The sequence below is a fragment of the Ictalurus punctatus genome, chromosome 26 (assembly GCF_001660625.3).
Source record: "Ictalurus punctatus breed USDA103 chromosome 26, Coco_2.0, whole genome shotgun sequence".
In the NCBI taxonomy this organism is placed as follows: domain Eukaryota; kingdom Metazoa; phylum Chordata; class Actinopteri; order Siluriformes; family Ictaluridae; genus Ictalurus; species Ictalurus punctatus.
In genome coordinates, this window is record NC_030441.2 from 6,888,376 (window position 1) to 6,904,642 (window position 16,267).

The 16,267-nt window shown below is 39.5% G+C and overlaps 1 protein-coding gene across 4 annotated transcripts; it reads left to right on the top strand.

Annotated features, from left to right (window-relative positions):
* Window positions 1–1,152: 1,152 nt before the first annotated feature.
* Window positions 1,153–6,197, top strand: LOC108259026 (protein sprouty homolog 2). Of its 4 annotated transcripts, none has more exons than XM_047151307.2 (3): window positions 1,153–1,572; window positions 3,459–3,489; window positions 3,608–6,197. In XM_047151307.2, the coding sequence occupies exon 3, from the start codon at window positions 3,667–3,669 to the stop codon at window positions 4,666–4,668; it is 1,002 nt and encodes a 333-aa protein (XP_047007263.2). In that variant the 5' UTR covers window positions 1,153–1,572; window positions 3,459–3,489; window positions 3,608–3,666; the 3' UTR covers window positions 4,669–6,197. The 4 variants fall into 4 exon arrangements, with proteins under 4 accessions (XP_047007263.2, XP_047007264.2, XP_017313631.2 ...); XM_047151308.2 differs by having other exon boundaries at window positions 3,459–3,482; XM_017458142.3 differs by lacking the exon at window positions 3,459–3,489.
* Window positions 6,198–16,267: the final 10,070 nt, after the last annotated feature.

The following is a 16,267-nucleotide window of genomic DNA, read 5'->3' on the forward strand; positions in this document are numbered from 1 at the left end:
TAGCCCAACCATAAAACCCACATAATAGTGACCATAACCCAACCCTAACACTAGCATAATAGTAACCGTAGCCAAACCCACACACTCGCATTATAGTAACCCTAGCCAATCTCTAACACTCGCATTATTGTAACCCTAGCCAAAGCCTAACACTTGCATTATAGTAACCCTAGCCCAACCCAAACACTCGTGTAATAGTAACCTTAGCCAAACCCTAGCACTTACATTTCTAGTAATCCTAGCCAAACCTTAACACTTGCGTTATGATAACAATCGCCAAACCCTAACTCTAGCACAATAGTAACCCTAGCCCCACCTTAACTCTAGCACCATAGTAACCCTAGCCCAACCCTAACCTGAGCATAGTAACTAAAGGAAAATGGAACATCTCACATACAAACTACTTTAAAATTCATAAAAAAAAATTACAAAAAATACAAAAAATTCATCAAATCTGCACAACATGCAGCACAAAATGAAAACCCAAATGTGCTCTCACCACAGAGATGTTTTAGATTTAAAAAATGGACATCAGCTGCAAGAAGGGCTTTACTATAAACAGGACAGTGGACTTTTATCCTGATCTATGACTACAATGGATTTACAGTAAGACTGAATGGAGTTGGGGTTCCTGGGTGGAGGGTATGGGTGGGGGATCTGATGGGGTTGTTTTTTTTATGTAAATATGTAAATATACCACATTGATGCATTAAAGGCATCTTAAATTAAAAAAATAAATAAATAAAAAGTCTCTCTCTCTCACACACACACTACAGTTCATAAATGATGATGATTGTTGTTGTCATTTTATTTTAAACATTATAAAAGTATTTGTATTAGTTATTACATAAGTACTACTACTACTACTACTACTACTACTACTACTACTAATAATAATAATAATAATAATGATAATAACAATAATTGATATTTATTTATTTATTTATTTATTTATTTATTTATTTGTTTGTTTAAGCTTAGCTAACACGCACACGCACGACTAACTGTGTGTTTGAATGGGAGAGCTCTGAGTTGCCAGATTGGATGTTGTTATTATCTTCCTAAAAAGTAAATGACTTTGGACTGGTTAAGGAAATTCTTATTGTTTACGTTATTATAGTAACTATTTACTGTCATTATAGTTTAGAACCAGTCTACATTTCCGATTCAGAGATGAAGCCCTTTGTATTTCATGTTAAAATTGTGTATTATTCTCGGAAGCGTGCGTATTTTATGGCAATGTGGCAACCCGCCGTGCCTGTGAGCGCGCGGACCGGATGCGTTACATCCTGCGGGACAAAGAGCTGCTCTGTTTCCCCTCCACACACACGCACTCACGCACACGCGCGCGCAGAGCAGCTAGAGTTTGGCTCGTGCACTTGGACTTGAGGCGCCATTTCTGACTTTTTACAGCTTCAGTGTTTAAATAAAATATAAAATGAAATCTATGAGGACATCCATTTATTGTGCTTTGTGCTGGAGAATGTACTGAGCATTCTACGGAGCACGCACACACGCACCACACGCGCACACACGCACACACAAACAGGGGCTCGGAGTGTTAAACTCACGGTGAGTTTTTAAACTTCTATATTGAAACATTGTTCTATAATAGAGCTCAGTGATGTAGAATAAATACACGATCGTGTTATTTAATATTAGTATTTCTATTGTTTAAATCAACAGTTTTACAGAATAAAGTCAGCATGCGCTTGATACACGAGTAAAATATCGCATTAGTTGGTAGAGTTTAGCGTTAGCAGTTTAGAGTGTGGACAAATCGCAGTGTATTATGCTTATGATTGTAGCTTTTTACTTACAGATCTGTCTGTCATTCTGTTTTCCCATTTGTCTATTTGTCTGTCTGTGTCTAACTGTCTCTCTGTTTTGCTGACTATGTGTGTGTGACTCTCTGTCTGACTGACAAACTGTCTGTCTTTCGGTCTATCACTGTTTGCCTGACTGAGTGTCTGTCTGTTTTCGTGTATCCGCCTCTCTGCCAGCCTGCGTGTGTGTTTCTCTCTCTCTCTCTCTCTCTCTCTCTCTCTCTCTCTCTCTCTCTCTCTCTCTCTCTGCTTAACGAATATATATTTAGATGGATAATGATGACAATTATTATGGGATGTCACAGTGGCACAGCAGATATCCTCACCTTCTCATAGCTCCTGCGGCCAGGGTTCAATCCTGGGCTCAGGTTACTGTCTGTGTGCAGTTTAACATGCTCACAGCTCAAGTTTACATGTTCACAGCTTATTGTTTTTATCAAAACAAACACACTTCAACACACTCTTCTAATCGGAGCAGAATACCAAGTGACCGCTAACCTAATGAGTGAAAGATAACCTAGCAATTGAAAGTGTACCTGGCAAGTGAAAGGTAACATAATGAGGGTAAGACAACCTAGTCACTGAGAGGTAACCTAGTGAATATATAACTTAGTGAGCAACATATAACTTAGTGAGCAACAGCAATCCTAGTGAGTGACAGTTAACCTAGCAATGGAAAACTTACCTAGCGAGTGAAAGGTAAACTACCAAGTGAAAGCTAACCTAGTGAGTGAAAGCTAAGCTACTGAGTCTGTCTGTATTCTGATAACCTAGTGAGTGAAAAATAATTTAGAGAGTTAAAAATAACCTGGTGAATGTCAGAAAACCCAACAAGTGAAAGGTAACATAGCAAGTGAAAGCTTACCTAGCAAGTAAATGTAAAATAGTGAGTGAAAGATAACCTAATGAGTGACAGATAACCTAACATGTGAAAGATAAACTAGTAAGTGAAAGATAGCATAGAGTGGTGTCTCTGGTGGAGTCACAGAAGGCTGCCAATCAAATGTGCTCATTAGAATATTAGGCACCACTGATTAGGGCAGTCTCAGATCAGTGAGATGTTTTAATCAGCTGCTATGTTTTAAGTACATTACCATATTATGCAAACATTTTTATTAATATTTTACATCTTGTTCTCAGTATTTTAATCAAATGTTTTGTATGGGCTGAAAAAAAACTTTAGGAAGTAAAGCTGGAGAGAGTCATTAACGGTGTGAGAGAGAAGGCCACCAGCCCATCACTGCACAAAGAACCCTGTGTGTGTGTTTGTGTGTGCATGCTATTTGCATGGATTTGTTTATTAGTCTCTTCTGTTGGCTTCTGTTCATGCAGACCTTTTTTTGAATTTCCACTGATTTTGAGCTTGTACAATGGAAATTAGCAACTTAAGCAATTCTACACATGAAACAGAATTAGTCACTACCAAATTTTGAAAGCACTAACTCACCCCAGGCTAATTCTTTGTTTTGAGTGTGTATTCTTTGTTTTTTGTAACTAAATATGGTCAAGAACTGCCTACTTTCAATACACTATAAATTTTTTAATATGTTAAACGTTATACTCTGCAGTTTTTACTATCAGAAGAATTGTTAATAATGTTGAGGTTTTAACTCTGCCTCTGTCCTCATACAGGAGTTAAAGGTGTGAGTGAAACAGGTCACAGGCAAGCTTTTCTCATTTACATCCATATGCTGATTAGTCATTTTCTGTTGGTTACAGTCATGCTGATTTGCATATACAGGGACGTTGACGTTCTATTTATCACTCTGTTTCCCCTGCAGGAATTTCAGATGTGTTCACTTTCGCTCCAGAGATCTTCACAGCCCTTTTTTGAGCAACAATGGAGCCGAGAGCCCAGGACAGCGACAGTGGCCTTCTCTTGCTCCATCAGATCCAAACTGTCCACTCTTCCAATGAGTACATCGAGAGTCCTTCGACCTGGCCCCACCCACGAATCTCTGTCTCAACCCCTGAAGAAGGTGCTGGGCTAGGTCCAGATGATTACAATCAGGATTCTTCACATTCACCTCAGAGTCCTAGGTGGTCCACTGACACTGGACCATCCTCAGAGCAAGGGACTGTAGGACACAAAGGTGAAACTGTAGTAAAGGAACAGCTGGAAAAATTTGACCAGGAAGTGCAGAAGGAACTCTGTGAGATATCCACTCAGGAACTACGTTTTCTGGGAAATTTGGGCAAAAAAATGACAGCAGTAGAGGAACAACCGAGGAGCTTTGAAACGAAACAGGAAGCGAAGGAGTTGGGTGGAAGTTTTATCTCAGAGCAGAGGAGTCTGGGAAGTGTAGGCGAACTAGATGTTGCAATACAGGAGCAACCCAAAAGCTGCGACTCAAAACAGGAAGAGCTAAAGCTGCTGAGAAGTGCTACCACAGATCAAATGCATTTAAAATTGGAACCAAAACAGGAAATGACAAAGCAACACAACAGGAAACACCCAAGCACATGTGATCGCTGCAGCCGCTGCAAGTGCAGGGATTGCACCGTTGCCACGCCCCTTCCGGCCTGCTGGCTGTGTGGGCGTCGCTGCTTGTGCTCAGCCGAGGCACTGGTGGAGTATACCACGTGTGTGTGCTGCCTCAAAGCGCTGCTCTACCACTGCTCCAGCGATGACGAGGACTCCAGCGCCGATGCCCCGTTTTCCTGCCACAAGTCTCGGAGGTGTACTCGATGGAGTACGGCAGCAGCCATGGCATTCGTCCTGCCATGCCTGTTGTGTTACGGCCCTGCCCAAGGCTGCCTGGCACTCTGCCAACTATGCCACAACCACACCCACCGGACCGGCTGCAGATGCAAGAGTCAAAACGTGACTCGCGACTTGTGATTTGTTTTTATTTTGTTGTTTAGGCACTGATGGAGATGATGTTTGTTTGTTATATGTTTGCTGATTGTGTGTTCTTTTTTAATAATAGGATGTGGCAAGCCATGACCCATAGTTTTTAATCTGGACTCACTGTTTTTAGTTCTGACTGCATATTATTCTTTAAAAAAACATTATTATTGTTGTTGTTGTTTTTTTGTTTTGGCTTATTATTTTCCAGTGTTCACTAATTATTTTTACTTATTTATTTTTAATTATATATTTTATCATTATTTTTTTAGTTCTGACTCATTGCTTTTAGTTTTGACTGAATTTCCTCATGTTTGTTTCTTATTCGTTTTTTATTTGGGAAATTGTGAATGTGGGACAGTACACTGACAGTGCTGTAACATTCACTTTTCCAGGCTATTTTTGTAATTTTAAATTTTTATTTTTGATTTGTGATTGTTGACGTACATTCTGCACTGTAGACCAAGAAACAGAGTGACAGAGTGGAAAGTGGTCTGGATGTATATTTTTGTTTGTATTGTGGTGTGATTTGGACACACAGAGTCTTATTTGTTTCTTTGATGTATTTTGTTGTTGTCTTGTTAATTTATCTTTTGACACAATGTAGTTTTTACACTGTGGATCAGTGGTTCTTAACCTTTTTGCGAGTGCAACCCACTTTTATGAATTACATTATTTTTAAATGATTTTCTCTGTTTACATTTGTTTAAAATGAAAGTTTTCCTGTGACTCCCCAGGAGTGGGGGGTTGGGGGGGTTACAAATCGGTAGCAGGGAGGTTGCTGGAAAACACACAGAAATCATTTTAAAAATCCCAGGTTAAGAACTGCTGCTGTAGAGGAAAGAAAGCAAAGTATGAATCATTGAGACTCATTGCATCTGATTTCATGCATCTGGTTAATTTTACCTCAGGAATTTGAATATTTTTGACCCATGAAATTGATTCCATTTGCCTTATGATTGTTTTTGACTAATGAATTTGATTCTTTTTAAAGGTTTGCATTATGCATTTTCACTTTGTTTTTTTCTCTTTTTAAACTAAAGTCAAAACTACCATGTTTAATGTGTGTTGATATAACCAGCAATAACACTTTTGACACTTTTTACAAAATTAAATCTATTTGTAAGTTGGTAATTTGAAGAGTTCCTCAGAGACGGTCTTATTTTTATACATCTGAGCTGTGAAAAAGTGTCATGTCATACCTGGACACCTCGACAGATCTTTATATATAAAACATTTATGGTGCATTTATTAGTGTTGTACATACACTTTAAATATTTTTGCTTTATGTGTTATGAATTATTCCTGGAGCAATACTTGTAAAATTGTACAGTGAAAGAAATATGATCCAATTTTTTATTTGTTTGGTGTAAAGGATATTTATTTTAAGTTTTTATTGTGCAAAAAATATTTATTTTTACAGAGGCAACATTGAGAAATGCTGTAAATAATGCAAAGTGTGCCATGTGTGAAGCTCATATTCATTATGAAGTAGAAAATATATTTACGTTGTTGAAAATGAACAGTTGCTGATGCTGTTTTTTTAAAAAAGGTCTTTTTTTCTTGCTGCTTTTGTAACATCCGATTACAAAGAGGCATTGTGGAGAATTTCTGTGGCTTTTTGTTTCTGAGATCTACTCTCGGGTCACGTTTCAGAGGGCAGAACAGCCACTAGAGCGAACACCTGGTGCATACACAACCTCACATATGGAGACCTGGTTTATTTTGTCACTTATCGTAAACTAACTCAGTCACATTCATGTGATTTATGGAATATAAAACACTTTTTTGTGGTCTGTTCTGATTGACAGGACAGGTAAGGAATAACACAATTGGGGGTGTGCTCTTATAGGAAAATATGCTGGGGTGGTGTGATTTGGAATGACTACCCCAAAGATTATTTTCCAAGAATGCCCCCAAGTGTTTTATTCCTCTTATGCCACAGCAATTTTATAACTATTACAATTTCATATTTATTAGAGAACACACATCATGCATTGTATCCATTTATAGACCATTTCATGAAACAAATCTTCATGAGTGCAAGAAGTGATGTCACTGTTCCTAGGGCATATCAGGTTGGCAGTAAACAGCGTTCACAACCAAGAACCTTGCCTAATCGGATAATAAGAGAGATTTAAAACCAGAGGCAATGTGAATTGCATGTCTTATCCTAAATGGGTGAATACTCAGTTGTGCAATGCATTTATTTACCAAACATAAAAGCTAAACAATTATTTGCTTGCAATTTACTTGGAATTACATAATTTTTTAGCTCTGTAAGTTCAACTTACAAAGTGAGATGACCGCATATTCATTGTTTGTTAGCAACAAGCTAGCCAGCTTACTGTGATGTTTACTGTAGGGCTGCAACTAATGATTATTTTAATACTTGATTAGTTGGCCGATTATTATTATTATTATTATTATTTGTTTATTTTCGATTAATCTGATGGGGGGACTTTCAGTGCCATTTTTATTGTTTATTACAAACTGAGTGTTACAGATATAAACTTCAGACTAAAACTTTGCACAACTGTTTGTCCAAAAACTGGAAAGAACCCAATACACACAGACACACACCAGAATGTATATTATTAATTTAGTACTGTAGTTTAATTCAGTGCTTTTTGTGCATCCATAAATAATAATGCATAAATACTTAAATACATAATGTATGTATATATGACACACACATATATATGGATGCACAAAAGGCACAGAATTAAATTACAGTCCTGCACAATCACTACACCTTGTGGTTTCTGTTACTCATTACCTTTAGACATATTGTTTTACTTCAATTTACTTTTGATTGTAGTGTTTTAATTAGACATTTTACTTAGTTTACTTTTCACACTTATCACTTCCTTTATAATAAGCTACAGAATTTACACTGCAAGCGCGCAAATATAGCATATAATGACTAAACTGGAATTAAACTAAACCTTTTAAAGCAGCTTGCACCAATTTCTCCCAAGCCCTTACACACAGTGTAGCCTTTTGGACATAAACATAAGTTTGTGCTCATGCAGCATTGTTTTATTTCTGCGGTGTTTAATATAAAATGCACCCCTGCCTTAGAGGACTTTCTTCCTCAGTCACTTGACGATTTCGCCTCCGTCTGTTGGTAAATGAGGTCTTGTTGGGAATAAAAGGTAATGTTGACAAACAGTAAACTGAAGAAAGTCATTGTCGGTGTCTCTGGGTATCTGCTAAAGCTAGCGCCATCCCATTACGTGCGTATGACATCATGTGCCGTTGACTAGGAGCGGTTTATACATTTCCGGTTAGTAAAAAAAAAAATGCTAGTGTTCCATTTTAGATGATATTACCTTTCTAAAATTCGTACACTAGACGGTAGAGTACACAGTGCATAGTCCATCAATACATCCATCTTCTATACCACTTTATCCTTTTCAGGGCCACGGGGAAACCTGGAGCCTATCCCAGGAAGCATCGGGCACAAGGCGGGGTAAACCCTGGACAGGGTGCCAGACCATCGCAGGGCACAATCACATACACATTCACACACTAAGGACACTTTGGACTTGCCAATCAGCCTACCATGCATGTCTTTGGACTGGGGGAGGAAACCGGAGGACCCGGAGGTAACCCCCACAGCACGGGGCGAACATGCAAACTCCGCACACACAGAGCCACGGCCCTGGGGGTGTGTGGGCCCCGACCCTAGGGGTGTGTGGCGAACGTGCTAACCACTAAGCCACCACAGTGCATAGTGTAAGTGTATATTACTTCATTTGGGACACAACTTTAGTATTTACTCTCCGGAGCGTGTTCGGAACAGAAGTAACACAATGAGTAAACGCACCCTGTGACACGCGCAGACCAATTAATCGATAATGAGATTCGTTGACAACGATTTTCATAATCGTTTATTATCGATTTTTATCAATTAGTTGTCCCAGGGCTAGTTTACTGCTAATGCTCTTCGCAGCCATGTTGACTTAACATGAACTCCAAGTTGAGTTCCAACTTGGGTGTTTTCTTATTTTTTCTAATTTGAAGGTTGCAAATTCAACGTTATGAGTAGAATTTAATGGATGGTTATGTGTTTCTTAGAGCAGTCATTCTCAAAGTGGGGTTTTCAGAAACCACAAGTGGTCCATGAAGCATGTATAGCTACTTTGACTTGTCACCTGGAATGAAATTAATTTAATCCAAACCTCAATAACTTAAAAACAAGTAGCCTATAAGTAATATCAATTATGGCCTAATGTGATTTATGTGTGGATATTTCATTAATATAACTCTGAGCCTCAAATAAATGGCCAGAATATTAGAGCTTGCATTTGAATAATATTTGAATAGTTGGATTATGTTCATAAATAAATTTGTACCAAAAGGTTCTATAGAATTTATTTCACAGCTAAATGGATCTCTGGTTGTAAAAAGTTTGAGAACCTCTTCTTTATTAGAAGAAAATCAAAAAGGTGTGATGACAGGAACTTTAGATTTTACTCTCTCTCTCTCTCTCTCTCTCTCTCTCTCTCTCTCTCACACACACGCACACACGCACACACACACACTTATGTATACACATATTTCTGAGAAAGTGGAGTCTGTGTGTATGCCATTTCCTGTGGAAAATAACCACACACACACACACACACACACACACACACACACACACACACACACACACACACACTTTTTAAACTATGAGAAAAATAACGAACTGTAAATATTGAACAGAACAATCACAAAAGATCGTGCAAAATGATAAATGTACTCTAAATTTGTTAAAATAATAATAAACTGTAAACATTGTATACAGTGAAAAAGAGGCAGATGGAAGGTATTGTACATAGAAGGTGTAGAAATGTGCACAGACCTGCATGCCAGTGAGTGTGTGTGTGTGTGTGTGTGTGTGTGTGTGTGTGTGTGTGTGTGTGTGTATTTTTGTATTAAATTAGGGGTGTGCCACAGAGAAGTGCATTTGAACAACCCTATAAAAGTTGTTCACCCTTTATATACATATTCGCTCTACCCTGTGAATCATTCTGACATTATCCATTATGGGTGCCTGTGAATTCATGTACTGTATGTATAAGAGGGCAAATTGTGCATTCCCAGTGATGATTTAAAGATGTGGCAGTTGGCTTCATGTATCTCAGAGGAAGCATGTGTTTGCCACACCCTCACTTGTTGGTAGAATTTGTGTGGGGAGAGTTAACTAGTGGGTCAGACTTGGTAAGACCTGACAGGTGATCGGCAGATCAGTCTAAATAGAGCAGGTTCTATGTGCCGATTAATGCAGAGTACACACTACATGCCTTTCAAATTCTCAGAATCGCTGACACTTTCACACTACATGACTGCTCGCAGATGAGGCAGCATATAATGAAAAGAGACATCGCTTTTATAATATTTTGCAGTAGTAAGAACCATGTTGTGTTTATTTTTGCTGTTCTTAATAACCATAATCAGTTATGACATGCAAAATAAGTTTATATAGAAGCATTATTACTGTTCTTACATTTTGTCCTACTACACAATTAGTTGAATGATAAAATGGATTTGTTATATTTCATACCGAAATAATCATTGTACACTCACCATCCATTTTATTAGGAACACCTGTACATTCATGTAGTTATCTAATCAGCCAAGAATGTGGCAGCACTGCAATGCAAAAAAATCATTTAGATACAGGACAAGAACCAGAATGAAGAAAATGTGTGATCTCTGTGACTTTGATTGTTGGATGGTTGTTGGTACCAATTGGGCTGGTTTGAGTATTTCAGAAACTGCTGATCACCTGGGAAGTTCACATACAACAATCTCAAGATTTTATAGAGAAATATTGTATGTGAAAATCCCAGGAGATCAGCAGTTTCTGAAATACTCAAACCAGCCCATTTGGTACCAACAACCGTGCCACGGTTAACGATACAGAAATCACATGTTTTCCCCCATATTGATGTTTGATGTTAGTATATATACTGGTTTTCCTGTTAAAGTGACTGGTGTGTGTACATGAAAGTGCATTGTGGCTTTTGCTTCATCTCATGAATAAAGTCTGTGTTTATTCCTAACTGTTCCTCTTTTCACAAAGGCTTCTATTATGATAAAGTCTCCATTACATGTCAGAGTTATAGCACACACACACGCACATACTAAGCAGTTTTGCATGCTGATGCTGCAAACCACAGCTGGAAAAATACAGCCATTTTATCACACAGGTCATTTGAATGATGAAAATCAGGCAAATCAAGTTCCTCAGAAGCTGTAGTGTTTGCATACATGTATGTTGGTGCGTGTGTGTATACGCATACATATAATGCTAACATCTCTGTATAACTGCATTGTGTCTTTGCTGGTTTTATCTTCTCATTAGCTTCCACTTGTTTGAATCTCCATTTTAACGATTTGTTAATCAACAATTTCAAACCTAATAATTAAAAATAATAGCACTTCACCTGCTTATTAGCAAGCCAGTTGTTAGATTGCTAGCAAGCTAGATAGCAAGGTAAGAAGACACCTGCAACATGACTTTTAACTACTTTCCCCACAGTGAGACTGTATTCGTTCCCCAAGCTAAACATCAACAAAAATGTAGAAATTCTGAGAAGGTTTGCTCTAGTAACCTAATTAACATAAAAATAGATCATACCACATGGTGGCTTAGTGGATAACACATTTGCCTCACACCTATGGGGTTGGTGGTTTGATTTCTGCCTCCGCCCTCTGTGCAAGGAGTTTGATTGTTCTACCCGGGCTTTGGGGGTTTCCACCGGGTATGCTGGTTTCCTCCCCCTCTCCCCCAGTTCATGCATTGCAGGCTGACTAGCATCTCTAAATTGTCTGTAGTGTGTGAATGGGTGTGTGTGTGTGTGTGTGTGTGTGATTGTGCCCAGCGTCCCCTGGGATAGGCTCAAGGTTCCCTGTGGCCCTGAAAGACAATGGATGAGTGGATGGATCATACCAAATGCTTTGATCTCAAGCTAGGACAGCTTAATCTTAGATCTCTTTCCTCTAAAGCGGTTATTGTAAATTAAACTATAACTGATCATGGATTTCATTTTGTTTAACAGAAACTTGGTCAGACAAAGTGTTTAGATTTGAATGAAGATCCCAGGCACAGCTGTATACACAACCCTTGTTTAAGGAGCCCTAGGAGGTGGCATCATAACTATTTCTAATGATAATCTATACATTACACAGAAAACTGGGTATGTTCATTATACATACCATGATGCTCCCACCTCTTTACTTCACTGGGGGTATGGTATTCTTGCGATCATACGCACAACCCTTTTTTGAGCTGAATTATTGCCAAAGAGCTATATTTTTGTTTTGTCTGACCAGAGGGGATGGTTCTAAAAGAGTTCTGATGTGCTTAAATGTTTCTAGATGTACATCTCTTTGCTCTTTGCGGAGGAGTTTCGCAAGGGGTGTAGAAACAGAGATGTCTGTGGTGCAGTTCATTGCTTATTGTTCTCTGTGTAACTGTTGTTCCTGTGTCATGAAAGGCGAGTTGAAACGTATACAAATGCAGTAAAAGCGTTTATTTTGAGAGGCAGGCAGGCAGACAAATCAAAATTGTGAATGAAAAAGCAGCAACAAGAAAAAGGCAGAGGTCAGGCAATCTACAAACAACAACAATAGAGGGTATGCACATGAAGTCATGGTAGCAGGACCTCGCCGCTGCCATGCCCACTTAGTGGCAAAAAGACTGACTGGCAGTGTTAATGTACAGTGTGAATTCCACAAAAACACAGAAAAAAACATGTCTAAAATGGGAAAAAATGTGTGATCGACTGTGCTAACTGATTCAACAAGAATTTGGAGCTATCTTTTTACCGAGTGCAAAGAAAAAACCTTTTCACTCTTTTTTTTACCAAGTTGAGGAGTGTAAGTGTAAGTTCTTTTGGCTTGTGGAATTCATGTAGTACAATGATGAATAATTGCTACATATTTAGTTTTAAACGCCGCCTATTTCCATTGATGAATAATGGGGGCTCATTCATTCTCTGACTGTGTTTTACCTTCACAAATATATAACATTAGCAAATGGAAGCAGTGTTAGCTACAAACAAACTAGGACTAGCTAGCTTACAGTTTACCAGATAAAATTATATAATAAAAGAAAAATATTTGTACATACCTGTCCACATACAACCTGGGTGTTTATTTGTGTTCTTTTCACTTTAATTTCTCCAACAAATTCACCCTTGAAGTAGGATCAAACGTCAAGGGTTTTGTTCAGCAGGGGAGGACGCCACATCGGCTTCTAGCTGAAGCTTTGCTGGAGACTTTACTTCCTCTTCGTTCACCTCAAGCTGAACAGCCGAGCATGTTCGCTGTGAAGCTGGGCCTCTACAAAAAATTTTCATGTTCGGGTAAAATCAAACACCTTTCTTAATAAGCCGACAAACTCAGCTACATTGCTAAGGCCTCCGGTTCCCTTTGTGATTGGGACCTCTGCCCACTGGTGGGCTGGGCTGGCAAGCCGGGACAACAAGAACTCTAGCCACTGATATTCATCAAGCTTGGGCTCCATCAGGCTCTCAAAATATAATTGGCACTGCAGCAGGTAGCATACTGGATAAACTGCAAAGCCATCAATGGGTTCTGGGGATATATGAAAGTCCCTGGTCGAGTTAAGTTCCAACATAGTAATCCTGGCTTTGTGAATGAAAAATCAGCAACAGGACAATCAATAATAATAGGGATGATCCAAAAATACACAAAGAAGAAAACAAAACTAGGTCAATAACTTGGATAAATTGGACTCTTTTCAAGTGACTACTGACTTCTCTCTTACCTTCCTTATAGTCTGAGAGTGCGTCACATTCTTGCATGTCACATATGTCCAGGGACGATTACTAGTGGTTCCATGAACTTTTCAAATGTTGTTTAAATATGTTATTTAATAAAAACTAATAAATTTTTCTTAAAGTATAAGACTTCTCAGCTCAACATATATGATACATTAACATAAATACAACATTCATTGTTATCATAATGTCAACAGATATCAACAATTATTACCAGTTATTACTGTTAATACATTAAATCCACTTCACAAATTAGGCCCATGTTTCACTTATCTATAGGCCAGCTAATTTAAATAAAATAAACAAATAAATAAATACTTGCAGGCCTGAGAATTGCTGAGGTACAGTATATTGTGGCAAAAAAAAAAAAAAAAAAAAAAAAAAAAAAAAAAAAAAAAAAACTGGCCTCTTCACTCAGACAGCAACAAAAAATTATTACAGCACCTTTTGTAAAGTCCTGTATCTTTTGCTAACATGCTGCAGCCATCTTTGCTCCTTCCTCTCTGATGGCTCCACAACAGCTCTACAATCAGCATGATGCACATACAGTATGACTTTCCAGCTTTATTATCTTCACACACACAGTCCATATTTTTCGACTTTCCTCTCTAGCTATGTAGTTCAAATGAGTGAGTTGCTCAGAACTAAGCTTTTATCCACACACACTCTACAACTCCACTTCACCCCACTTAGCTAGTTAGGCTAACCTGGAAAGTCCCAGTTAACATTGCGTGTAAACAATTTTCCAAGACTATACCTAAAATGCCTTAAATCTATTTTTTTAAAAATACTTTCTGTATAACGTCTTAACACTATTAATTAAATAATTAATTATTATGCAAAATTCTGGAGTAAATAATCATTTTCTTCTTATATCCTTTGTTTTTTCTGAAATGCTCTTTCTCTCTCACACTCTTGCTTGTTTCCTGTCTGACACATAGCGCAGGTGGCGGTGGATGCAATCACAGCTTTATTTTAAAGGCAGGCAGAAAATTCAATACGGATAACAAAAACGTGGTCAAAAAACAGGCACAGAGTCAGGCGATAAGCAAACAGGGAACAGTAAACATTTCAAGGGGGCCCTTGGGTGTGAGCAGGGCCATCTTGTTGGCTTCTGGCAGGAACAGAACTTAGGAGGCCATCTCATCGGCCTCTGGTTGGAACAGAATTTAGGAGGCTGCACCGTCAGCCGCTAGCAGGAACAGAACTTGGGAGGCCATGCCGTCAACCTTGAGCAGGAGCAGGACTTGGGAGGGCTCATCATCAGCCTCAAACAGGAGCTTGGCATGGGAGACTGTTTTGTAGGCAGGTACATGGCTTTGGAGACCAATCTGTCAGCCTCTGGCAGGAACATGGCTTGCGAGGCAGTTCCACTGGACTCTGGTATGAACAGAACTTGGGAGGCCACGCTATCAGCCTCTAGCAGGTGCAGGACTTGGGAGGCCTCATTGTCAGACTTAGACAGGAATATGGCTTGGGAAGTCTCCCAGTCAGCTTCTGGCAGGAACAGAGCAGGAGAGACCACCTCATTGACCTCAAGCTGAGACTCTGGGGTTGAAGTCGCCAAGTTGACCTCTGGCTAGAGCTTGGCTGTGGAGGCTGTTCTGTCGGCCTCAGGCTGGAGCTGGCTGTGGAGGCTGTCCTTTCGGCCTCAGGCTGGAGCTGGGCTGTTGAGGCTGTCCTTTCGGCCTCTGGAGGAAGCTCTGCAGGAGTGGCTGTCCTGTTGGCAACTGGCTGGAGCTCTGCAGGGAAAGAGACCACCCTGTCGGCCTCTGCATGGAGCTCTGCAGGAGAGGCCACCTGGTTAGCCTTTATCTGGAGCTCTGCAGGAAAGGCCACCTCATCGGCCTCCTCATATTACATAGAGAGCGGGCATACAGGTTCGGCCATCAGGTTGGCCCTCACAAAGAAATTTTCTAGGTCAATTTTGAAGTCTTCCTTCCCATTGTCACGAATCGTGACGGAGCAGAGATAGGACGGATGCAAGTGCAGGATGAACAGTTGTTTATTTGAAAGAGAGACAGGCAGACAAATCCAAAACGTGATCCAAAACGTAATCCATAAACATGCAAGAGGTCAGGCGATTGGCAAACAGGCATACACGGGGCAAGGCAGGAATCTAGGTCGTGGTCACGGAAAACAGGGTCGATAAACAAAACAAGAAATGAACTATGAGGAGGGACTGGAAGTGGATAATCCAGCGCTAACTAACTCTAAACATGGACCGTGACTATGACTATGATTATGACTATGACTATGACAATGACTATGATAAGAACTAAAGTAACTCTAAACATGAACCGGGACTATGACTACGATACGACCTAAACTAACTCTAAAGTATTAATCTTCCGCGTTGTGTGCTGGGAGGCGCGCAGTATATATGCAGACATGATCAGCGTCTAAACCGCTAGCAGCTGAGAGCAATTCAGACCCACGTGAAATCCCAGCCAAGGACAGGGAGGAGACATGACAGAAACATAAACAAAACACACGTGTCCAGATGTCATTACAGTCAACAACGGAAAAGCAGGTGCTTGGGCATTCGCGCTTAGAGCACGCTGCTTCAAGGGGGAATTGTGACACCCATAGATTATTCTCAGGAGGCATATGAACTCAACTACACTTCCTAGGCCATAGTCGGTTGTGGCACTCAGTAAAAGGCTTTATTTTAAAGCCAGGCAGACAAATCCAGTACTAGTAAAAAAAAAACAAGGTCAAAATACAGGCACAGAGTCAAGCAATCAGCAAAGAGGCAAAACAGGGCCAAAACCAGAAATGAGAACGAG

Excerpts from the sequence above, each read along its gene's own strand:
- LOC108259026 (XM_047151307.2), top strand. The coding sequence starts at position 3,667 with ATGGAGCCGAGAGCCCAGGACAGCGACAGTGGCCTTCTCTTGCTCCAT.